The sequence below is a fragment of the Nerophis ophidion genome, linkage group LG16, assembly GCF_033978795.1.
Source record: "Nerophis ophidion isolate RoL-2023_Sa linkage group LG16, RoL_Noph_v1.0, whole genome shotgun sequence".
NCBI lineage: Eukaryota > Metazoa > Chordata > Actinopteri > Syngnathiformes > Syngnathidae > Nerophis > Nerophis ophidion.
Genome location: NC_084626.1, coordinates 45,427,948 through 45,454,432, shown reverse-complemented (window position 1 = coordinate 45,454,432; position 26,485 = coordinate 45,427,948). Strand labels below are relative to the sequence as shown.

Sequence of the window (26,485 nt, the reverse complement as noted above, 5' to 3'; positions counted from 1 at the left end):
CCATCAAGGTATATATTGACGCTTACATAGGTCTGCTGATAATGTTCCACTTTAATGGTTCCTTCACAGATGTGCAAGTTACCCATGCCTTGGGCACTATTGCTCTTCTCACTCTCTCTCCTTCTCACAGAGACATAAAACAAGCGCACCTTCTTACATACGTCACATACGTATACGCCCTCGCGGAGCAGAGAGGTAGCAGCATGGGTAACATTAGCTGTGGTGCGAGTGGTAATACGAGAGAAAGAAGGTGCCAATCTGGTAACAAATGAAGGAAGAATTAATTCCCAAGAAAAACAGCAAGGGGGTCCATCGTCTGGCGGTGGTTTGGCGTCAAGCGGGAAGATGTCGAACAGACAACCGTGATTGTTCAAGTATGTGGCAAAAAGAAGCATAACTGCTAACTTGTAGCACCATTTGAAAAGTCACCCGCTAGAGAAGGAAGAGTGCTTGAAACTCTGCATATCAACATCTCCATTCGGTGCCACACCCACAAAATGCAGAGGCAACCATTTCCAGATTAACACCGTATGACAAAATAATCAACAACAGAAGGAGATAACGTCCGCAGGAACCTACCACATAGCGAAGGACATACACTATTTGATTTCCTATTATGCAGCTCATTTTTATTTGACACTTATTGAAATATCTTGTGTGACATCATGCACAAAAGTGCACTTTATTTTAAACCAGGGGTCGGGAACCTTTTTGGCTGAGAGAGACATACGAGCCAATAATTTTAGAAAGTATTTCCGTGAGAGCCATATAATATTTTTTTAAAGACTGAATACAACTAAATGCGTGCATTTTTAAGAAAGACCAACATTTTTAGAGTATAATAAGTCTCTTATTCTTTTTAATAACATTGTTATTCTGAGGCTAACCAACAACAAAAAATAAACTACTTCTTACCATTAATGCGACTTCTTGAACAGGTGCGGTAGAAACCGGATAGATGGATGAAAATGCATGAGAAAGTTTTATGTTTTGAACGTTATTTTTAACATCGTGATTACCAGCGGAATTAAGTATTACTTATCGTGTTAAGCAACGTCAGCTAAGATTTATCTGAGAGCCAGATGCAGTCATCAAAAGAGCCACATCTGGCTATAGAGCCATAGGTTCTCTACCCCTGTTTTAAACTATTGTAGTGGCTTAACCCACATTTGCGGTCCTCTCCAAGGTTTCTCATAGTCATTCTCATCGACGTCCCACTGGGTTGTGAGTTTTTCCTTGCCCTCATGTGGGTGCTGAACCGCGGATGTCATTGTGGCTTGTGCAGCCATTTGAGACACTTGGGACATAGGATATATAAATAAACATCGTTTCATTGAGAGTCTTGAATGTATTTTGAAATTAGGGATGCACCGAAATGAAAATGTGTGGCCGAAGCCGAAACCGAATAAAATTTGAGCGCTTGGCTGAAGACCAAATACCGAATAATAAATGCAGTTTTTCACAACTTTTTTATATTGCATAAATAACCTAGAATACATTTTTAGACATGTTTTTCAAATAAAGTACATTTTTTATTGAATACTGACATTTTTTAATATTCCAGTAGCCTTTGCTTTTCAAAAAAAGCACAAAGTTTTTCATTTATATTAGGCCTTCAAATAAAACATGCATTCCCCAAAAAAAATAAAGTGCATTAAAGTGGATAAACCCACAACAAATGAATTATTGTCCTTTTGGCAAAAGTCTGCTTAGCCATAGTAGATATGCTAATAATGTAAACAGAAGGCTCAAGTAAGTCTCAATTAAGTGTGTGCTTGTAACCTCATACACTTATACAGGTAGCCTACACAACAGGCTAATAATGTAAACAGAGGCCCCACTAAATCTCAATTAAGTGTCTGCTTGTAACCTCATACACTTATACAGGTACACAACATCCATCCATCCATCCATTTTCTACCGCTTATTCCCTTTCGGGGTCGCGGGGGGCGCTGGCGCCTATCTCAGCTACAATCGGGCGGAAGGCAGGGTACACCCTGGACAAGTCGCCACCTCATCGCAGGGCCAACACAGATAGACAGACAACATTCACACTCACATTCACACACTTGGGCCAATTTAGTGTTGCCAATCAACCTATCCCCAGGTGCATGTCTTTGGAAGTGGGAGGAAGCCGGAGTACCCGGAGGGAACCCACGCATTCACGGGGAGAACATGCAAACTCCACACAGAAAGATCCCGAGCCTGGATTTGAACCCAGGACTGCAGGAACTTCGTATTGTGAGGCAGACGCACTAACCCCTCTGCCACCGTGAAGCCCCGGTACACAACATATCCCAAGTAAATCTCAATTAAGTGTGTGCTTGTAACCTCATACACTTATACAGGTAGCCTACACAACAGGCTAATAATGTAAACAGAGGCCCCACTAAATCTCAATAAGTGTGTGCTTGTAACCTCATACACTTATACAGGTACACAACATATCCCAGGCCAGAACAGATTTGTCAATAACAGTACTTCAGCTTCAGAATAAAAAGAAGGAAACTAACTATGTATAAAACAATGTAAATTTAACACTGCACGTTGGTTGATTGCGTCACGCGCCACTATTCGGCCTTGTTTTTAACTAATTCCACCGAAGGCCGAATGTGGCTTTTTTTGCCATGAATATATTCGGTTACCGAGTAATCGGTGCATCCCTATTTGAAATAAAACCGATTTCTTGGGGACCTTAAAAGTTGACTTGAGTTGAATCAAATCCTATGCTAATAACCCTGAGTCCCGAGCTAAGGGAGTGAAACAACAAGTCACAATTTTAGCATCTTCGGCAGCGTTTTCTGCGAGGTTTTTCAACAACGGAAGCACTCGTGAGTTCCAATCTCTTTTGTCTCCACAAATGTATGCGAGCTCACCTCTCCTCCCGGCCCAAACTGTGCCACTGTTACACACGCCTCTTTCCATTCATGCAAATACACACTTCTCCACAACAGCAGGGGAAAAAAAAAACCCACACTGGATTACAGTGGGACAATAGGCAAAAGCAGGTCACCACGGTAACAAGCTGTGCGGGACTGGATGGGGAAGGAGTGTGAGCGCCACACATTTTGGGCTAAAATGAGGCGCAGGAGCAGCTGTTGCATGTGATTATTTTCAAGTGAAAGGTTCAACTCCTTACACGACTAGAGTTAGCTAAAAAGTCAGCGCATGTTTATGACCTCTCAGATTGCTGTTTTCCCCCCCATTCAAACTCACTTTTCTTCCACAACATCCCAGCATTCTTTCTTTTCTCTGCCCTTCAACCCTTCCGAGTTCCCCTCCCCTCTCACTCAGTGGGGGGTTGCTTCTTCCCTTTCAGTCCCCCGCCATGTCCCTCAGCCCTTCCTCTCCCCTCGTGGCTCTCCTCCCTCTCTCTGGTCACGCATCTGTTTGCCTCCGACGCAATTGCATTCAAAAAAGCAAATATGGAAGCCCAAGATATGAGAAAACTACATTCGACCCCTCTTCCACCTTGTCAACTCCACATTGCTGAATAAGCCATCTACAAGTTGAACTTCGGTAAAAGGATACGTGCAAAACATAGGACATGCTGAGACGTTGAGAAGGGACAGCACTCAATAAAGTCCTCTAACTGTTGTATTGTGCGGGTGTAAACATACCATGTAGTACTTTTTTATTTGAGGATGTGAAAATGTTCCATCATGGTTATTGTGTCCCTTCTTAACTGTCTATGTGACGTCAAGGCTTGGTTAGCCCAGAATTTTTTAATAATAAATGAGGGGAAAAACGGAAATTTTAGTTTTTGGTCCGGCCCTCACTGACTTGGGACCGTTGCAAAATGATGTGCGTCCCAAAGTCACCACCAGACTTGGCGTCACTATAGACAGCCATTTTAAACTAGACAAACAAGTCAATGGCATTTTAAAATCGTGTTTTTATCACCTTCGTCTTTTAGTAAAGGTTAAACCGTTTTTATCTTTTAACCTTTTTGAACAAGTCGTGCGTGCTTTTATTTCAAGTGGCCTGGACTACTGCAATGCACTTTATGCTGGCATTAGCCAAAAAGCTCTCTCCCGGTTGCAGTTAGTCCAGAACGCGGCAGCAGGACTTTGAACAGGGGCCAGGAAACCCAAGCATATAACCCCAATTCTTCAGAGTTTGCACTGCCTCCCTGTTCATTTTAGAATTGATTTTAAAACATTGCTGTTTGTTTTTAAATCTTTACATGGACTGGCACCTCGATATATCTCGGACCTCATCCAAATTTACATTCCTGCGCGCGTTCTGAGGTCCGAGAGCCAGTTCCAGCTCGTGGTGCCCAAGACCAGACTTAAGACCAGGGGAGACAGGGTCTTCTCTGTGGTCGGCCCTAAGCTCTGGAACACTCTGCCGCTCCATGTTCAAACTGCTTCCACAGTGGACTCTTTTAAGTCTCGTCTTAAGACCCACTTTTATTCTTTGGCTTTTAACACTGTGTGAGTTGTGTGGTCCTCTGTGTTTTTTATACACTTTGATTTCTATTTTACTGTTTTAATGGATTTTACCCTTTAAAATAGTTTTTAATCATATTTGTTTTTATATTGTTTTTATATTTATTTATTTTTTGTTTTTATTCAGTCATTGGTGGAGCATAATATGTATATATATATTTTTGTATTTCTTTTTTTTTTTACAATTGTTTTTAACATGGCTGTGCAGCACTTTGGAAACGTTATTGTTGTTCAGATGTGCTATATAAATAAAGTGGATTGGATTGGATTGAAAGTAATCATTATGTTGTTGAATGTGCTCAAAAAGCACTTGTTCGCACACTGAAATATTTTGAGCAAGTTAATTTTTAAATAACCAAAATAAATACTGTTGAAAAAACACTATTTTGCATGTTTTTGTGTTTCTTATGCTCCCGTGATAGTACTTTATCTTTTAATGGCTAAGCTTTAATTGTTTTAAATATTGGTTTGTACTGTTCAACTGTTGTACTCATAAAAATGTATTTAAATGAAAAGTGCATAACAATAAAAATCTATTATCATTATGTATAATATCTGGTGTCCTACTCTGTTCAGCAGTCCTTGAACGCACCGTTAAAACATACCGTATTTCCTTGAATTGCCGCCGGGTATATAGTATGCGCCTGACTAGAATTACTGCCGGGTCAAACCCGTTTCGCAAAATATGATTTTTATTAGCGCATTTCTAGAATTTCCGCCGGGTCAAACTCGTCACGTCACGAGTGACACTTCACCTGTCATCATTTTCAAAATGGAGGAGGCTGATTTCAAGAATTTGAAATCGCATAAAGCATGGGTGTCAAACTCTGGCCCGCCGTGTAATTTCATTTGGCCCTTGAGGCAATATCAAATCAACATTAGAGCTGGCCCGTCGCTGTAACACCGCATTCACCACTAATACTCATACTCGTCAACCCTCCCGATTTTCCCGGGAGACTCCCGAAGTTCAGTGCCCCTCCCGAATTTCTCCCGATTTCCACCCAGGCAATAATATTGGGGGCGGGCCATAAAAGCACTGCCTTTGGCGTTCTCTACATGTCACCACGTCCGCTTTTCATCCATACAAACAGCGTGCCGGCCCACTCACATAATATATGCAGCACACACACAAGTGTATGCAAGGCATACTTGGTCAACAGCCATACAGGTCACACTGAGGTTGGCCGTATAAACAACTTTAACAATGTTACAAATATACGCCACACAGTGAACCCACAGCAAACAAGAATGACAAACACATTTCGGGAGAACACCCGCACTGTAACACAACATTAAAAAAAAACGGAAAAAATACCCAGAACCCCTTGCATCACTAACTCTTCCGGGACGCTACAATATACACCCCCCGCTACCACCAAACTCCGCCGCCGAAAAGAGGCATTCAATTTGTATTTTTATTTTATTTGATATGCCATTGATCTTTTTCAATTATTGTTATTTAAAACTCGATTTTGCATGTCACTATTAAGTTATATAAGCCTTGATTGGTCAATAGTCAATGCAAAACTTGTTTGGGTCCCTATTAAAGGATTAATTTGTTCAACCTCGGCCCACGGCTTCGTTCGGTTTCAAATTTTGGCCCACTCTGTATTTGAGTTTGACACCCCTGGCATAAAGGGAAGAAGATTAAGAGCTATTCAGTAGGATTTAAGGTCCAAGCTATTGAGTATGCTAAAAAGAACAGTAAGCAGCCATGTTTTATTAATATACCGTAGCTGCGTGTGTCAAATATGAGTCATTAAATGACTCCCGCCTCCTGGTGGTAGAGGGCGCTAGTGATCCTTCTTGCGACTACTCAGCTGCAGAAGAAGTGACAACAAGCAGCAAGAGTTTATTTTTTCCTCTCGCTTGCACTTTTAACATGGAGGATTACATATCTAAAATAAAAGAGTTTTCTAAACTGGACTTTCAATCGAAAACAGGAGGTAATAAAGGAAGATCTCCATCGAGACAGAGACTTTTAAAACTGAAGAAAGATAAGGAAGACTTCTATAAACAAGTTATCAATGCTTTTGATCAGAAGGAGCTGTGCATGGACTTCATTTATAAGTAAAAGTAAGACCATAATAACGTTTTTTTTTATTAAATGTGCTTTTCATGATGGTATCCTTACATCACACTCAAATTTATAAGCGCAGGCCTAAATTTACCGCATTCCTTTGGTAAAAGCTGAAGTGAGAAGAAGTTTTAAATTAATTAGCGTCCCGGCGGCAATTTAAGGAAATACGGTAGTTAGAATTTTGTGTTAATCCGTTAATATCGCTCAGAATCTCTGTACAGTGACTACATGTGATTGGTATCCGTACGGGAACATCCCTAATTACAATCAGTGGAAAAAGGTAAGAAAAGAAATGCAAAGTTTCAGCTTGGGTAGACAGCCAAGGTCAAAGCGATAAAGGGCACCACAGGAAGGTGTTGAACTTTACCTTTCCGAACTGGTCAAAGTATTGCTTCACATCTTCTACGGTGGTGTTGACCGAGAGTCCCCCAACAAAGATCTTCTTAGTCCGAGTCACCAACTAGTAGCAGAGAAGCATTCTTTATTATTGATTATTTGCCATCTCATTGACTTTCCTTAAAGTGCGGAGACTCAGTTTCACATCTGTTTTAGGTGTGTGTGGATGGAAAATATGTGATGGTGTGTGTGATGGTCAGGGAGGTCACAAGGTCACGCTGGTCAAGTGGATTGAAGCTCCTCACGGGTCATGTGACTGACGCTAATCCTAACCAAGCAGAGCTGACGGATGACATATGACATGGCTGCCATGTGCACTCACCTTAGGCTGAGCCCGGCGAGGGAAAGCCACTTTGGGGTCGATCTGTGTGAGGAAAAACAGGACGTATTTAGTATTGTGCACATCATTTCACAGTGGAAGTGATTTGGCTGATTAGGAAACTGTGATGGTTCTGAGACTGCTTCCAGAACAGGGTAATGGTCTTTTTCCATTGCTGTGATTGGCTGAGATTAAACAGGGGCCCCCATGTTAAAGTCATTGTCATAAATGTGAATTGTTCCTCTTGTCTGAGAGTCTGATTTACAGTAAATACCAGGGATGCACCAATTAATCGGTAACCGAATATATTCGGCCGAATATGGCAAAAAAAGCCACATTCGGCCTTCGGTGGAATGAGTTAAAAACAAGGCCGAATAGTGGCGTGTGACGCAATTTTTTGACGCGGTGACGCAATCAACCAACGTGCAGTGACGTTGGAATATGTTGTGTACCTGTATTAGTGTATGAGGTTACAATCACACACTTATTGAGATTTAGTGGGGCCTCTGTTTACATTATTAGCCTGTTGTGTAGGCTACCTGTATAAGTGTATGAGGTTACAAGCACACACTTAATTGAGACTTACTTGAGCCTTCTGTTTACATTATTAGCATATCTACTGTGGCTAAGCAGACTTTTGCCAAAAGGACAATAATTCATTTGTTGTGGGTTTATCCACTTTAATGCACTTTATTTTTTTTTTGGAATGCATGTTTTGTTTGAAGGCCTAATATAAATGAAAAACTGCTTTTTTTGAAAAGCAAAGGCTACTGGAATATTAAAAAATGTCAATATTCAATAAAAAAATTACTTTATTTGAAAAACATGTCTAAAAATGTATTCTAGGCTATTTATGCAATATAAAAAAAATTGTGAAAAACTGCATTCATTATTCGGTATTCGGCCAAGCGTTTACATTTTTTTCGGCTTCGACTTCGGCCACAAATTTTCATTTGGGTGCATCCCTAGTAAATACTCAGTGGGAATGACTAACTTCGTCTAAAAGCATAAATGACTGTGAAGATATAACCGTAATTTGTCAAGTGTGGGGCAAAAGCATTGCTACGAATAGCAGCATCACTGCTAATATGTAGCATCATTTGGAAAGTCACCTGCTAAAGAATGAAGAGTGCTTACTCCGCATGTCAACATCTCCGTTCGGTGCCACGCCAACAAAATGCCGAGACAAACATTTCCAGATCAACACTGTATGAAAAAAATAGTCAACAACAGAAGGAGATAAGGTCCGCAGGAACCTACCACATAGCTATTTGATTTCCTATTATGCAGCTCATTTTTATTTGACAGTTATTGAAATATCTTGTGTGACATCATGCACAAAAGTGCTCTTTATTTGTTTTAAACTATTGTAGTGGTTTAACCCACATTTGCGGTCCTCTCCAAGGTTTCTCATAGTCATTCTCCCTCGCGGAGCAGAGAGGTAGCAGCATGGGTAACATTAGCTGTGGTGCGAGTGGTAATATGAGAGAAAGAAGGTGCGAATCTGGTAACAAATGAAGGAAGAATTAATTCCCAAGAAAAACAGCAAGGGGGTCCATCGTCTGGCCGTGGTTTGGCTTCAAGCGGGAAGATGTCGAACAGACAACCGTGATTGTTCAAGTATGTGGCAAAAAGAAGCATAGCTGCTAACTTGTAGCACCATTTGAAAAGTCACCCACTATAGATGGAAGAGTGCTTGAAACTCTGCATATCAACATCTCCATTCGGTGCCACACCCACAAAATGCTGATGCAACCATTTCCACATCAACAGCGTATGAAAAAATTATCAACAACAGAAGGAGATAACGTCCGCAGCGAAGGACAAACACTATTTGATTTCCTATCATGCAGCTCATTTTTATTTGACAGTTATTGAAATATCTTGTGTGACATCATGCACAAAAGTGCACTTTATTTGTACAAAAAGTGCACTTTAATCGAGTGTTGTTTTGATATGTCACCTTAGTGACATCATGCACAAAAGTGCACTCATAGCTTGTTTTAAAATGTTTCTGACAATCTTGCACTTTCTGTTTTGAAATGACATGAATTTTTGTGCCACTGCTTAATAACTGTTTAATAAATACACTTAATTGTGATCTCCCTCTCAAATATCCAGATATATATGGTGTATCGTGATATGGCCTAAAAATATCGAGATATTTAAAAAAAAAAAATGGCCAATGAGGTGGCGACTTGTCCAGGGTGTACCCTGCCTTCCGCCCGATTGTAGCTGAGATAGGCGCCAGCGCCCCCCGCGACCCCGAAAGGGAATAAGCGGTAGAAAATGGATGGCATATTGCCCAGCCCTAAAAGTACTACATCAATAATGCGACTTTACCATAAATCATCCCACATATTTAACAGCAGCAAACAAGCAGAAACAAGGTAAAAGTCTATTTTGGCAGCAAACGCCATCTTATGTTTGACTTCCATAACAAATGCTTTATTCCAGCATGTGAAGACATGTTTGCATCTCCAGTGTGTATGTTCCTGCTAACCAGTTGTTTGTCCAGAAATCGAACACAAATCCTTCAATTATTACTTTTTCAAATGTGCGTGTGTTAAATGGTCACTCAAGTCTTTTTGTTGCGTTTGATTCTAAATGTATTATCTAATACTTGGTTCATGTTCAGCTGGCTACACATTGGTGTTTACTTTTTTGAAATGTAAGTAATATGCAGGCATGTTCAGTTCATGCATTTATTTCATTCTGAAAAACATCAAAGGAATAGGAATAAAAATACAATTAAATTATGAATAAAATGAGCAGAAAGAAGTTCAAAATGTAAAATATCCGCCCTTTAAAATGAAAAGAGGAACATTTCTATCGGCACAAAACTGCCATGAAAACCGTGAAAGAAAATGTATAAATCAAGACTACATTTAGGTTTATTCTCATCTACCAACCTCTTCTTGACACCGACAGTCGTGCTGATAAGTTTACAAACCCTGGGAGAATTTATGATTTCTTGGCCATTCTTCAGAGAATATGAATGAAAACACAAAAACATTTCTTCCACTTATGCTTAATTATTGGCAAACAACTGTGTTTACTCTTTTTAAATCAAAATGACGAAAGTACCTAAATGACCCTGCTCAAAAGTTTACATACCCCGGTGACCTTGATCTGATAACATGCACACAAGTTGACACAAACAGGTTTGAATGGCTAATCAAGGTTCCAATCCTCACCTGTGACCTGTTTGTTTGTAATTAATGTGTGTATAAAAGGTCAGTGAGTTTCTGGGCTTCTGACGGACCATTGCATCTTTCATCCAGTACTGCACAGATGTTTCCGGATTCAGAGTCATGGGGAAGGCAAAAAAATTGTCAAAGGATCTGCGAGAAAAGGTAATTGAACTGCATAAAGCAGGAAAGGGGTATAAAAAGATATCCAAGGAATTGAGAATGCCAATCCGCAGTGTTCAAACGCTGATTAAGAAGTGGAAAATGAGGGATTCAGGTATTCCAGCAAAGATTTCAGCCACAACTGCCAGGAAACTTGTTCGAGATGCTGAAATACAGGACTTTCTGAAAAATTGTGGCGTGGCTGTTTCAAGATGCACAATAAAGAGGAACTTGAAGAAAAATGGGCTGCATGGTCGAGTGGCCAAAAAGTTACATTTTGGTCTCAACACTCCAAATTATTTTGTTCCAGAAGTTTTAAGGCTTGTCTCTGTGTTGTTTGGCGTAATGTAGGCGGGATACTTTGTGACATTTGCGCAGAAATGGCTTTCATCCGGCGACTCGGCCAAGAAATCATAAATTCTCCCAAGATATGTAAACTTATGAGCAGAACTGTGCATGTTCCATCTAATGCACCACATCATTTAATGCACAGCATAGGACACATAGCAAGAGTGGTCCTCAGGTCCTGTTGATCAGGAGCAGTAGTTCCACAGCCACAGATCCACTATTAACCACTAATATCACAGTCAAAATGAAAGCTTGTTCCCATAGGCAACATAAACTGTTAATAATGTTTAGACAAAAGTGTATATTATATATACTATTATATATATAGTATTTATATAGGTGTGTGTGTGTGTGTGTGTGTGTGAGTGTGTGTGAGTGCGTGTGTATTTTGGGTATATGCATGTGTGTATGTATGTGATTATGTGTGTATGTGTATATATATATATATATATATATATATATATATATATATGTGTGTGTGTGAGAGTTCAGTCCATAGTGGATCTAACATAATAGTGTAAGAGTCCAGTCCATGGTGGATCTAACATAATAGTGAGAGTCCAGTCCATAATGGAACTAACATAATAGTGAGAGTCCAGTCCATAGTGGATCTAACATAATAGTGTGAGAGTCCAGTCCATAGTGGATCTAACATAATAGTGAGAGTCCAGTCCATAGTGGATCTAACATAATATTGCAAGAGTCCAGACCTTAGTGGATCTAACATAATAGTGGGCCGCTCTGTGATTTCCAACGATTAAAAATTTTAATCGAAGTTAATCGCACTATTTCTCCGATTAATCGCGATTAACTGCATTGTATACGCAAAGCCCAATAATGAATTCAAAAGTAGTGTGTAGTGCACCTTTATTGGAATATTCTCCCACATGAACAAAAGCGCCAAAACATTTGTTGTGCAAACACAATTTAAATCAGTCCTTGTTAAACAATAGCAGTTAAATAGCATATTTTATGAAAATCAACTCAAAAAATTTAAATACAAACATTTAAGCTTATTGCCTATATAAATACTACATATATAATAGTATATATAATATACACTTTTGTCTAAACATTATTAACAGTTTATGGTGCCTGGCTCTCAGTTGTATGTCTATCTGTGTTGGCCCTGTGATGAGGTGGCGACTTGTCCAGGGTGTACCCTGCCTTCCACCCGATTGTAGCTGAGATAGGCACCAGCGACCCCCGGGACCTCAAAGGGAATAAGCAGTAGAAAATGGATGGATGGAAAGCGCAAAAGGAACTTTACGTTGAAGGAATCAGCCTCTTTATGGCTTACTTTGTTATCATAAATAATCTACTTATTTCTGCTCTTTTTATGTCAGCAGAAAACAACACTCCTGACACCAAGGGTCAAAGACTCTAAGAAAATGTGATATTAAATAACAAAATGTAGAACTACTTGGTTGGTTAGAACATCAAAGGGTTGGCTTAGAGATGTCCGATAAGGCCTTTTTTGCCGATATTCCGATATAATTTTGTTGTGATGCCCCGCTGGATGCATTAACCAATTTAACAAGGTTTTCCATAGTGGATCTAACATAATAGTGAGAGAGTCCAGTCCATAGTGAACATAATATAGTGAGAGTCCAGTCCATAGTGGATCTAACATAATAGTGTGAGAGTCCAGTCCATAGTGGATCTAACATAATAGTGTGAGAGTCCAGTCCATAGTGGATCTAACATAATAGTGTGAGAGTCCAGTCCATAGTGGATCTAACATAATAGTGTGAGAGTCCAGTCCATAGTGGATCTAACATAATAGTGTGAGAGTCCAGTCCATAGTGGATCTAAAATAATAATGAGAGTCCAGTCCATAGTGGATCTAACATAATAATGAGAGTCCAGTCCATAGTGGATCTAACATAATAGTGAGAGTCCAGTCCATAGTGGATCTAACATAATAGTGAGAGTCCAGTCCATAGTGGATCCAACATAATAGCGTGAGAGTCCCGTCCATAGTGGATTTAACATAATAGTGAGAGTCCAGTCCATAGTGGATCCAACATAATAGTGAGAGTCCAGTCCATAGTGGATCTAACATAATACTGAGAGTCCAGTCCATTGTGGATCTAACATAATAGTGAAAGTCAAGTCCATAGTGGATCTAACATAATAGTGTGAGAGTCCAGTCCATAGTGGATCTAACATAATATTGTGAGAGTCCAGTCCATAGTGGATCTAACATAATAGTGAGAGTCCAGTCCATAGTGGATCTAACATAATATTGTGAGAGTCCAGTCCATAGTGGATCTAACATAATAGTGAGAGTCCAGTCCATAGTGGATCTAACATAATAGTGTGAGAGTCCAGTCCATAGTGGATCTAACATAATAATGTGAGAGTCCAGTCCATAGTGGATCTAACATAATATTGTGAGAGTCCAGTCCATAGTGGATCTAACATAATAATGTGAGACTCCAGTCCATAGTGGATCTAACATAATATTGTGAGAGTCCAGTCCATAGTGGATCTAACATAATAGTGAGAGTCCAGTCCATAGTGAACATAATATAGTGAGAGTCCAGTCCATAGTGGATCTAACATAATAGTGTGAGAGTCCAGTCCATAGTGGATCTAACATAATAGTGAGAGTCCAGTCCATAGTGGATCTAACATAATAGTGGGAGTTCAGTCCATAGTGGATCTAACATAATATTGTGAGAGTCCAGTCCATAGTGGATCTAACATAATAGTGAGAGTCCAGTCCATAGTGGATCTAACATAATAGTGTGAGAGTCCAGTCCATAGTGGATCTAACATAATAGTGAGAGTCCAGTCCATAGTGGATCTAACATAATATTGCAAGAGTCCAGTCCTTAGTGGATCCAACATAATAGTGGGCCGCTCTGTGATTTCCAGCGTGGAACCGTCACAGTATGCCACCTGTGCAACAAATCCATTCGCTGATTTGCCATCTGGCAATCTGATGAACGAATCTTGGTTTGGAGGTTGCCAGGAGAACGGTCCATTTCGGACTGCACTGTGCCGAGTGTGAAATTTGGTGGAGGAGGAATTATGGTGTGGGGTTGTTTTACAGGAGTTGGGCTTGGCCCCTTAGTTCCAGTGAAAGGATCCTTTAACTCTCCAGGATACCAAAACATTTTGGCCACTTCCTCTTTCAACATGACTGCGCACCAGTCCATAAACACATGGATGACAAAGTCTGGTGTGGATGGACTTGACTGGCCTGCACAGAGTCTTACCCTGAACCCGATAGAATACCTTTGGGATGAATTAGAACGGAGACTGAGAGCCAGGCCTTCTCCACCAACATCAGTGTGTGACCTCACCAATACGCTTTTGGAAGCATGGTGGAAAATTCCTATGAATACACTCTGCAACCTTGTGGACAGCCTTCCCAGAAGAGTTAAAGCTGTAATAGCTGCAAAAGGTGGACCCACATCATATGTGAGTCAAGGCAGGTGGCCAAAAACTTTTGGCAATATGATGTATATTTCGGCATGTGAAGTTTCCCACATTTTAAGCATTAATTTTCACACCAAAATATCACTTCTGCCTTTTTTTTTTTTTTAACAAAACATCAATAAAAATAGGATCCAAACCAAATTAGCTGAACGCTCGCCACAGCCGCAGGTGCTCGCTGTTCCTCTTGCCGAAACGCCACACTGAGTTGCAGAACGGGGGAGACGATCTCAGGAGCACCGAAGCCAGCTTAAACTTTGTCGCCTGCGTTCGCCACAACATCCACTTTGTTGCTAATCATATTTGGATGGTCACAGTCCCGACAATGTTAGTTCTTAACCAGTTGTGGTTGGTTCTAATCCAGAACATTTATTACTAGCCAGCCAGTCGGTATATTTTTTTGTGGTGACAGATCAGTAAACTGAGGTCACAACACAGGAAGTATATTAAACGAAGGGGCGTGGCTACAGGATAGACTTGCCGAATGGGAAATGTTTTCTGGGTTCTTGGATTGCATTGTACAGAATTTTGCATGACATTTTCAATGTTAGTAAATTATCAATTTGATTAAAAAAAAACACCTAAAAATGAATGAATGAATGAATGAATGAATGAATGGTTTATTTTGAGCCATGCAAACAAAACAAGAGAATGACATAAAATACAAAAGAAATATATAGATACATTATTTTTACACCTACATTGAAAACATTACATGTGACTAATCTTTTGTAGATGTCAAGATTGGCTCAAAAGGGAGTGGGAAGAAGTCAACTTATTAGGTCCCACCCCTATACATATACTATATATATATACAATATATAATACAATATATATATATAATTCAATTCAGTGGTTGCTGCTATATATTATCTATATATAATACATTTAAATTCACACACTTACATATATACATATGTACACACACATATATACACACACATATATACAATTTATATATATATACATATATATATAAATATATTAGGGGTGGGCAAATTAATGCGTTAGTTACGAGTTAACTCATCAATCTATTAACGCCGACAATTATTTTATCGCACATTTGCGTATGTTGTTTACATGCTTTTATTTTGTTAACGCCTTTTCTTAACAAGATGGCGTCGCCCGGCGTGGGGGGGCTCTTGGTAAAGATGGAACATTTGGCAAAAATACCGGACAATTCTGCAAATTTCATGGCTGGCTTACAGCGTGGTCACTCCGGGATCACTTACGACCGCCAGATAATTCTGGATGTGGATAGATCGGGCCGTTTTGGACTGAATGACGCGTGCTTGCTAGAGCGGCTAGCTAGCATGGGAATACTTTGCCGGCTACATCCAGCGGCCTGTGAAGCAGCGGAGTATATGTGTTGTCTGTCTATTTATGAATAATGCAGACCAGGAGTGTTGGCTGAGTTCTTAACGTTTACTTTCAGAGCGTGCATATCACAACATACAAGACACAACCTATACCGGGCTATCGCGCATGCTCGTCGCTCCTGTTGCATGCTGGGTAGGGTAGTTCTTTTTTTCCATGGCTCATAACATCACAATATAGTACCATGTATATGATGCGTTCAGTTTATCAAAGCACCAAGCAAACAATCGGAAAATTCCCATCATATCAATTCCTAGATATGGTCATAATTATTTTAAGTGCACTACGCAGAATAAACACAACATTATTAATATTGCTACTACGGATAATTTGATCAAAAGTTCCCTAAAACAGCCCACTACCTAAAATATAGGTTTTTTAAACATAAGATCCCTGATCAAAAAAAATGTTCTGCTGTTACCTCAGAAATTGCCTGTTCAGATGTTATGATTGTGGCTCAGAGATTTGTATGTAGATTATATTTATTTTCCATAACAAACAGGATAACTTAAATACCCTGGCAGTGGCAATAAGCTTAAATGTTTGTATTTACATTTTTTGAGTTGATTTTCATAAAATATGCTATTTAACTGCTACTGTTTAACAAGGACTGATTTAAATTGTGTTTGCACAACAAATGTTTTGGGGCTTTTGTTCATGTGGGAGAATATTCCAATAAAGGTGCACTACACACTACTTTTGAATTCATTATTGGGCTTTGTGTATACAATGCAGTTAATCGCGATTAATCGGAGAAATAGTGCGATTAACTTCGATTAAAATTTGTAATCGTTGCCCAGCCCTAATTTATATATTTCTTTTGTATTTTATGTCATTCTCTTGTTTTGTTTGCATGGCTCAAAATAAACCATTCATTCATTCATTCATTCAACATTTACACTCAAAATCACAAACTAGGACCAATTTAGTGTTGCCAATCAACTTATCCCCAGGTGCATGTCTTTGGAGGTGGGAGGAGCCTATCCCCAGGTGCATGTCTTTGGAGGTGGGAGGAAGCCGGAGTACCCGTAGGGAACCCACGCAGTCACGGGGAGGACATGCAAACTCCACACAGAAAGATCGGGATTGAACCCCAGACTACTCAGGACCTTCGTATTGTGAAGCAGACGCACTAACCCTTTTTCCAACGTAAATCTCAAAATCACAAGTCAACGAGTGATCAGTTTTCTAAGAAACGTGCCTTCGTTATGAAGTCACTGCGCTTGCAGACGCATGTGAAGGCCAACATGTCCAGAAATAGAACATATGCTAATGTGTGCGTATGTAGTATGAGGCGTATAAGAGAGCGTTGTTGGCACGAGCCCCCCCCAAACGTCCAAACACACCAAGATACACATTAGGGCAGGGGTCGGGAACCTTTTTGGCTGAGGGAGCCAAGAAGCCAAATATTTCAAAATGTATTTCCGTAAGAGCCATATAATATTTTTTTAACACTGAACACAACTAAACGCGTGCATTTTTAAGTAAGAACAACATTTCTAGAGTATAATAGGTCTCTTGTTCTTTGTAATAACAGTGTTATTCGGAAGCTAACTGTGGAGGGGGCGTGGCCTGCAGGCCTGCAGCGAAGCGGAGTGTTGCCACGATCAGCCTCGAAATCAGTGTTATGTGCGTAGATGGCCCAGCTGGGCCTTGTTATCTAATCACCTGTCGCTCTGTTATAAGCAGCAGCCAGGAGGAGAGACGGGGTTGGAGCTGGAGCCAAAGCACGAGCAAGGACGACAGAGAAAAAGAAAATTGCTGGAAAACAACTGAGAGACTTGAAAAATAAAACGATATTGTAACCCTGAAACAGGCTCTCAGGTCGGTGCTTGGTGGTCTGAAGAACCCCCAGGAGGGCAAGCCCCACACTAACCAATAATAAATAAATAACTTCTTACCACTAACGCAACTTCTTGAACAGGTGCGGTAGAAAACGGATGGACGGATTAAAAATGCATGAGAATGTTTTATATTTTGAACATTATTTTCAACACTGTGATTACAAGTGGAATTATTCATTACTTTTCGTGTTAACCAAAGTCAGCTCAAATTTATCCGAGAGCCAGATGCAGTCATCAAAAGAGCCACATCTGGCTCTAGGGCAGGGGTAGGGAACCTTTTTGGCTGAGAGCCATGAAAGCCAAATATTTCAAAATGTATTTCAGTGAGAGCCATATCATATTTTTTAACACCGAATACAACTAAATGTGTGCATTTTTACGTAAGACCAACATTTCTAGAGTATAATACGTCTCTTATTCTTTTTAATAACATTGTTATTCTGAAGCTAACCAATAATAAATCAAATGTCATGTCTGTTGATCATGTTTTTGTTTGGCCATGTGCTGTTTGTCCTTTGGACTCTTTGAGTTCCTGTTTTTTTCCACTCCCTTGTCTGGTTTCCTTGGTTACTCATTTTGTCCACCTGTCTCTGGTGGACAAAATGCCCGCTCACCTGCTTCCCGAGCACTATTCAGAGGCAGTATTTAAGCTCGTGTTTGCCAGTCAGTCGCCCTGGCGTCAATGTGATCTTTTCTTGCTCTGTGCTGACTTGTTTCATGCCTTGCCATAGTTCCGTGCTTCATGCCATGCCAAGTAAGTTTTGTTTGATTTATGTTCATAGTCTGTTTATGCGTTAGTTTTGTTCTTTAGCCCAAGTTGTGCCTCCACTGTGAGCGATTTTTGTTTGTATCTTTTTTTAGTTAAAATTAAATCATGTTTTTACCTAAATACCATGTCCCAAGTAGTCCGTTTGCCTTCCTGGGGGAACGACCCTGCAGTAAGCTGTGACCCCCCCCCCCCATCGTGACATAGAATACTTCTTACCATTAATGCGACTTCTTGAACAGGTGCGGTAGAGAACGGATGGATGGATTTAAATGCATGACAATGTTTCATAGTTTGCACGTTTTTTTTAGCACTGTGATTACCAGTGAAATCATTCATAATTATCGCGTTAAGCAATGTCTGCTAAGATTTATCTGAGAGCCAGATGCAGACATCAAAAGAGCCACATCTGGCTCTAGAGCAGGGGTAGGGAACCTATGGCTCTAGAGCCAGATGTGGCTCTTTTGATGACTGCATCTGGCTCCCGGATAAATCTGAGCTGACATTGCTTAACACGATAAGTAATAAATAATTCCACTTGTAATCACAGTGTTTAAAGTAACGTTCAAAATATAAAACATTCTCATGCTTTTTTTATGTTCAAGAAGTTGCATTATTTGTAAGAAGTAATTTATTTATTATTGGTTAGTGTGGGGCTTGCCCTCCTGGGGGTTCTTCAGACCACCAAGAGCCTGTTTTAGGGTTACAATATTGTTTTATTTTATTTTTCTCTCGGTTGCTTTCCAGCAATTGTCTTTTTCTCTTTCGTCCTCACTCGCGCTCTGGCTCCAGCCCCGACCCCGTCTCTCCTCCTGGCTGCTGCTTATAACAGAGCGACAGGTGATTAGATAAAAAGGCCCAGGTGGGCCATCTACGCACCTGTCGCTGATTTCAAGGCCGGACCTGGCAACATCCTGCTTTGCTGCAGGCCACACCCCCTCCACAGTTAGCTTCAGAATAACAATGTTATTACAAAGAATAAGAGACCTATTATACTCTGGAAATGTTGGTCTTACTTAAAAATACACGCGTTTAGTTGTGTTCAGTGTTAAAAAAAAACATTATATGGCTCTTAGGGAAATACATTTGAAAATATTTGGCTTCTTGGCTCTCTCAGCCAAAAAGGTTCCCGACCCCTGCTCGAAAGCCATAGGTTCCCTACCCCTGCCTTAGGGCATGAATACACTCTCTTGTTATTTCCACAAAACAAGATTCATATTAACCCCAAAAGAAACATGCGTGTAATATTCTGACGGACTATTCCACACTGTCAAATCCAAACAACCTCCATTTAGGATTAACTAGATCTGACTGTATCCATATTTCTGCAGCGTGGAATGTCTGAGCCGTGGTCAAGGTTAAAGATAAAATTAGACGCAAATGAGTTTTCAATGAGCTGGCCTTTAATAACGCTAAAAATGCAAAGCCTGGCCCGGCATTTTAAATATGCGCGGAATCCTGTGTTATTCTCACTCAATAGGCCATTTTTAGGTCACGGAACCTTGTAGTGTATTAAGGTCTTAGGCTTCCATCTTTGTTCTAATAATTGGATGTGTGAAGACAAACCCCCTCCGTGGCTTACACGGGCGTTGGATTGATATCGGCAACTAAAAAGGAGCCTATCACAACACGCCCTCCAGAAGTCAGCAATGCGCACGACAAGCCTTCCCTCAATATTCAAGCCATCCCTTCATCTGCCCCTCACAGCTTCTGATGACAAATCTTCAGACGGAAATATCCTTGGAGGACCTTTAAGTGTCTTTACGGCCGCGTGTAGAGCACAAGGCTGCGGAGCCACGAGCGGCGGCGGCCGCGTCCTTGGCAGGGATTGCCGCCGACTTTGCACCTTCAAGTGGGACAAAGACGAGAGGAGTCGTGTCGCTTCCAGCTGGTCTGAAAGCGGACGCGGCGTATACCAAGGTGACAAGGGCACATACCAAGGTGACAAGGGCACGGCGACAGGAAGTGGCCGAACGGCGTCACTCCCAGGATTTCATATTTAGCGTATGTTTGGGGATTGCAGAAGTCTCATTGCTCATCTTCAGAATACATCAGCAGTCACTAAATACAACAGTAAAAAAAAAAAATGAAATGCCACCTTCTCCCTGACTCGAGTGGTGTGACACTTGCATGAAATATGTAACCACGAAGATCACCCTGACCCCTCAGGTGTAACAACACTATGTAACAGAGTAACACAAAGTACAGGAAGTGAGCCAGAATGTAATTATTAGCTTTCACTTGCAACAAAGGGCTTGTTTGTGTGGCTGTGAGCAGGTGCTTATTTATCTGTCTTCACGCTGCACAACCAATCTGATTTTCTGCCCTCAAGTGACACAGATCGGATTTTTTTTGGAGAGTATAAAACGCTCCAAAGGGCTTCAAATTAAGGCTGGGCGATATATCGATATAGGCAGAGCACTACATTTACTCCGTTACTTCTACTTGACTAACTTTTGGGATAAATTGTACTTCTAGAGTAGTTTTAAAAGATTACAGTTGGTACAAAATGAGGCTGCTAGACTTTTGACAAGAACAAGAAAGTTTGATCATATTACGCCTGTACTGTATATACCTTTATATACATATATACATACATATATACCTATACTGTATATAACTTTATATACATATATACATACATATATACCTATACTGTATATACCTTTATATACATGTATACATACATATATACCTATACTGTATATACCTTTATATACATGTATACATACATATATACCTATACTGTATATACCTTTATATACATATATACATACATATATACCTATACTGTATATACCTTTATATACATGTATACATACATATATACCTATACTGTATATACCTTTATATACATATATACATACATATATACCTATACTGTATATACCTTTATACATACATATATACCTATACTGTATATACCTTTATATACATACATATATACCTTTATATACATATATACATACATACCTATACTGTATATACCTTTATATACATACATATATACCTTTATATACATATATACATACATATATACCTATACTGTATATACCTTTATATACATATATACATACATATATACCTATACTGTATATACCTTTATATACATGTATACATACATATATACCTATACTGTATATACCTTTATATACATGTATACATACATATATACCTATACTGTATATACCTTTATATACATGTATACATACATATATACCTATACTGTATATACCTTTATATACATATATACATACATATATACCTATACTGTATATACCTTTATATACATACATATATACCTTTATATACATATATACATACATATATACCTATACTGTATATACCTTTATATACATATATACATACATATATACCTATACTGTATATACCTTTATATACATATATACATACATATATACCTATACTGTATATACCTTTATATACATATATACATACATATATACCTATACTGTATATACCTTTATATATGTCACGTGCGGGTCGCATTTTAATGCGGGATCGTTCCTCCAACGCAAACATAGACACTCCGGACAACAAAGTAAAGGTAAGAATGATGATTTAATAACAAAACACTAGTACAAAAACAGACGAAAAGAAACGCGTGGCGAAAGCACAGAAGCTAATGCTAACGCTAGCACAGGATCAGGTAACAAGAAAATCAAGTAATTACAAACGAAACAGTTGCATACCGCAAACAAGGGACCAAGACCGACTGACGGGACAAGGCAGGCTTAAATAAGGAAGTAATTAACAAAAAACAGGTGTGCGTCTGGAATCCGCAGCAGGTGAAATTAATATGTTGCCATGGTGACCAAACTGACTCAAAAAAGGTACACAAACAACAAAGGGAATCCAAACTAACAGAAAATAACTAAACTAAACATGATCCAGACTACGGATCATGACAATATACATATATACATACATATATACCTATACTGTATATACCTTTATATACATATATACATACATATATACCTATACTGTATATACCTTTATATACATATATACTTACATATATGCCTATACTGTATATACCTTTATATACATATATACATACATATATACCTATACTGTATATACCTTTATATACATATATACATACATATATACCTATACTGTATATACCTTTATATACATATATACATACATATATACCTATACTGGCTCACCTGCACTGGCTTCCTGTGCACTTAAGATGTGACTTTAAGGTTTTACTACTTACGTATAAAATACTACACGGTCTAGCTCCATCCTATCTTGCAGATTGTATTGTACCATATGTCCCGGCAAGAAATCTGCGTTCAAAAGACTCCGGCTTATTAGTGATTCCTAAAGCCCAAAAAAAGTCTGCGGGCTATAGAGCGTTCTCCGTTCGGGCTCCAGTACTCTGGAATGCCCTCCCGGTAACAGTTCGAGATGCTACCTCAGTAGAAGCATTTAAGTCTCACCTTAAAACTCATTTGTATACTCTAGCCTTTAAATAGACCTTCTTTTTAGACCAGTTGATCTGCCGCTTCTTTTCTTTTTTCTCCTCTCACTATTATGTTAGATCCACTATGGACTGGACTCTCACTATTATGTTAGATCCACCATGGACTGGACTCTCACTATTATGTTAGATCCACTATGGACTGGACTCTCACACTATTATGTTAGATCCACTATGGACTGGACTCTCACTATTATATTAGATCCACTATGGACTGGACTCTCACAATATTATGTTAGATCCACTATGGACTGGACTCTCACTATTATGTAAGATCCACTATGAACTGGACTCTCACTATTATGTTAGATCCACTATGGACTGGACTCTCACAATATTATATTAGATCCACTATGGACTGGACTCTCACAATATTATGTTAGAGCCACTATGGACTGGACTCTCACAATATTATATTAGATCCACTATGGACTGGACTCCCACAATATTATGTTAGATCCACTCGACGTCCATTGCACTGGGCGCCCTAAAGGGTTGTGGGGGAGGGTCACCCACATCTGCGGTCCTCTCCAAGGTTTCTCATTGTCATCCCAATGGATTGAGTTTTTCCTTGCCCTTACGTGGGCTCTACCGAGGATGTCGTTGTGGCTTGTGCAGCCCTTTGAGACACTTGTGATTTAGGTCTATATAAATAAACATTGATTGATTGATTTAATGAAAAATAAAGTTAACGTAGATCCACGCTGATGTCCGTGTTGCTTCTAACTTAGAACCCACACAAATATAGTTCTATATATGTTTATTCATGGCGATGAGGTGGCTACTTGTCCAGGGTGAGCCCCGCCTCCCGTCCGAATGCAGCTGAGATGGCCAACCCCAAAAGGGACAAACGGTAGAAGATGGATGTTTATTCATACTTTATATTACTTTAATTTATTTTCACATTAAAAAAACATTTTTAAAAGGTATGGCGACTTTTATTTTGTTGTAGTTGCGACTTCCTTTACGGAATGTGGTCAACTTCCCTTGTTGACACTTTATGGAACTGCGCATGAAAGTGCTGTCAAGGCCACATTGGGGCCTGAAGTGCTTACACTTGGAGTCTGATAAAGATCGCATTTTACCTGCAGTGTAAACAGTCAGCTGGAAAATATCAGATTGTGGAAAAATCAGATTGTGTCCAACTTAATGTAGCGGAGGTGCATACTGTAGGTGCTGCAGGAAAGACTGTAGATCTTATCAATTAATTATATTTTTTTTGTTGCGGACGATTTGAAAACAATTCTGAGGTCTCTTTTACTTTTTCGGTATTTCCCGTTTATGTAAAGGACGGTGGTGCACCCCAACACCAAAATCATAGCAACCCCACCTAGAAAATACGTTTTTTTGAATGTGAAGACAAATTAAAGTAAAATAACCGGGTATCCAGTAAAAATCTGACAAAATTTAAACTTTTATCGCCACTCTTATGCTAACAACCGGCCTAATAGCAGGGTTTCCTGCAGCACTTTGTTGCTGAGGCGCCTTAGCTAAAGTCTTAACAAGCTGCTCCGCTTCGTTCTGCCTCGGTCTCGGTCAGTACTCTCTGCAGCACCCAGCATTGTCCCACCCACACAACCATCTGATTGGTTACACACAGAGCGGTAACAGCCAATCAGCAGTGCGTAGTCCGAGCGCATGGAGTATGTGCTCCTGCGTTGTGTTTAGCAGGTAAGCATTAGGCAGTGGACTCTCCCCAAATGATAATAAACACCTCCCAGTCAACTACCAGTAACATCACTATGAGCCCGTTGACGTTCTAGAAACATAAGCAGCGGCTCAGCTCGCTCGCAGTCCTTGAGGTGAAGGCTAATTAGCTTTTAGCGTAACGTTAGCTCATTTTGCGGTGTGTGAGTGTGTGTGTGCATGTGTGTGTTACAGACAGCAAAGCTTTGTCAGTCTGTTATTTCACTTTAACTTTTTCTGTGTTGATTGAGCTACGTTGAAGCAGCAAAAAAACGACATTATGTTAAATGAAGAGTTTCTGTCTCTGATTGTTGATAAAATAATGTAAGTGCATCAATAGGCCTACATGAACTCCATGATGTTCAGGGATGAATAGTCTCTCCTATTGCTATTGTGCTATTTTTTCAGCTATAGTTACATTAATCATTTGTAATGTAGCTGCCTATTTTTGAATGGCAGGGTCCCTGCTATCACATTTGATAAAAATGTGATAGCTATTTTTTCAGCTATAGTTACATTAATCATTAGTAATTTAGCTGCCTAGTTTTGAATGGCAGGGTCCCTGCTATCACATTTGATAAAAATGTGATAGCTATTTTTTCAGCTATAGTTACATTAATCATTAGTAATTTAGCTGCCTAGTTTTGAATGGCAGGGTCCCTGCTATCACATTTGATAAAAATATAACATTTACATAATACAAATCAACTACAGGCTTCCTAAATGCTGTAAAAAATTAAGCATAATGAGTTGAGCTTATGTCAACATTGGGCATAATAATAACATACTTATTATCTCAGGTAACTAGGACTATTTTGTTTTTACTTAATGGAAAAAATATTGAGATGTATCTCGTATATTGCATTTAGCATATGGAGCGGAAAACACAACCAGAAAATGTAGGCTTCTTCACGCGATGAAGCCAGCCTACTTCACCACAGTCTATAGTGTATTGCTCCCCGGGCTGTGGTGGCAGCGACGAGGTGGTGACGTGATAGCGACAATCTGAGTTACACCGATCCTTACGCCCACCCAACCCCTGTCTGCCGGAGAGACACCACCTTAACACGTTTTCTTATGGAAAAACTGAACAGATTTTACCTCCTGTGCAAACACTTTGGACTACGTGCATCACCTGACACACGACGACACTTCAGGCACGGATGATGTGTTCACCATCATGGAAAAAATAGGATAGGATAGACTTTATTCATTGCACAGTGGGGACATTATGTGGTTGTAGTGCAAAGTCAAAAAGTCCACAAAATAAAGGCTAAAAAAAAACCCACAGAAAAACAAGAGGGAGACATCTAAGAACACAAAGGACTGATGGAACCAGCTGCCACTTCAGTGGCAACATTTCTACATACAGCTACAAAGTAAAACACGCTGAAATAACTCAAATCCAAGCACTAAATGATACATACAATTGCACACAATTAGCATCAAACCAAAACCACACCAACATAAACATTACTACCAGCAGTTTGTTACAGTATGAATAGGTAGTGTGCAATATAAATATACATATATATATATATATATATATACATATAGGTAGGTGTGGGAAAAATCACAAGACTACTTCATCTCTACAGAACTGTTTCATGAGGGGTTCCCTCAATCATCAGGAGATTGAGAGAACCCCTCATGAAACAGTTCTGTAGAGATGAAGTAGTCTTGTGATTTTTTTCCCACACCTACATATTGCGCTCTACCACGGTATCGAGCACTATTCTCTGGATAATCCAATCAAGACATATATATATATTAGAGGTGGGCAAATTAATGCGTTAATTACGCGTTAACTCATCAATCTATTAACGCCGACAATTATTTTATCGCACATTTGCGTATGTTGTTTACATGCTTTTATTTTGTTAACGCCTTTTCTTAACAAGA

The 26,485-nt window shown here is 39.5% G+C and overlaps 1 protein-coding gene across 1 annotated transcript in view; it reads right to left on the bottom strand.

The window, feature by feature from the left end:
- The window catches only part of LOC133535463 (RNA-binding protein Musashi homolog 1-like), a 108,195-nt gene that overhangs the window by 48,592 nt on the left and 33,118 nt on the right, over positions 1–26,485 (bottom strand). The window contains exons 5-6 of the mRNA XM_061875323.1: positions 7,250–7,291; positions 6,899–6,991 (exon numbers count right to left, since the gene is read on the bottom strand). Coding sequence (XP_061731307.1) covers positions 6,899–6,991; positions 7,250–7,291 — 135 coding nt within the window. The remainder of the gene's footprint in view (positions 1–6,898; positions 6,992–7,249; positions 7,292–26,485) is intronic.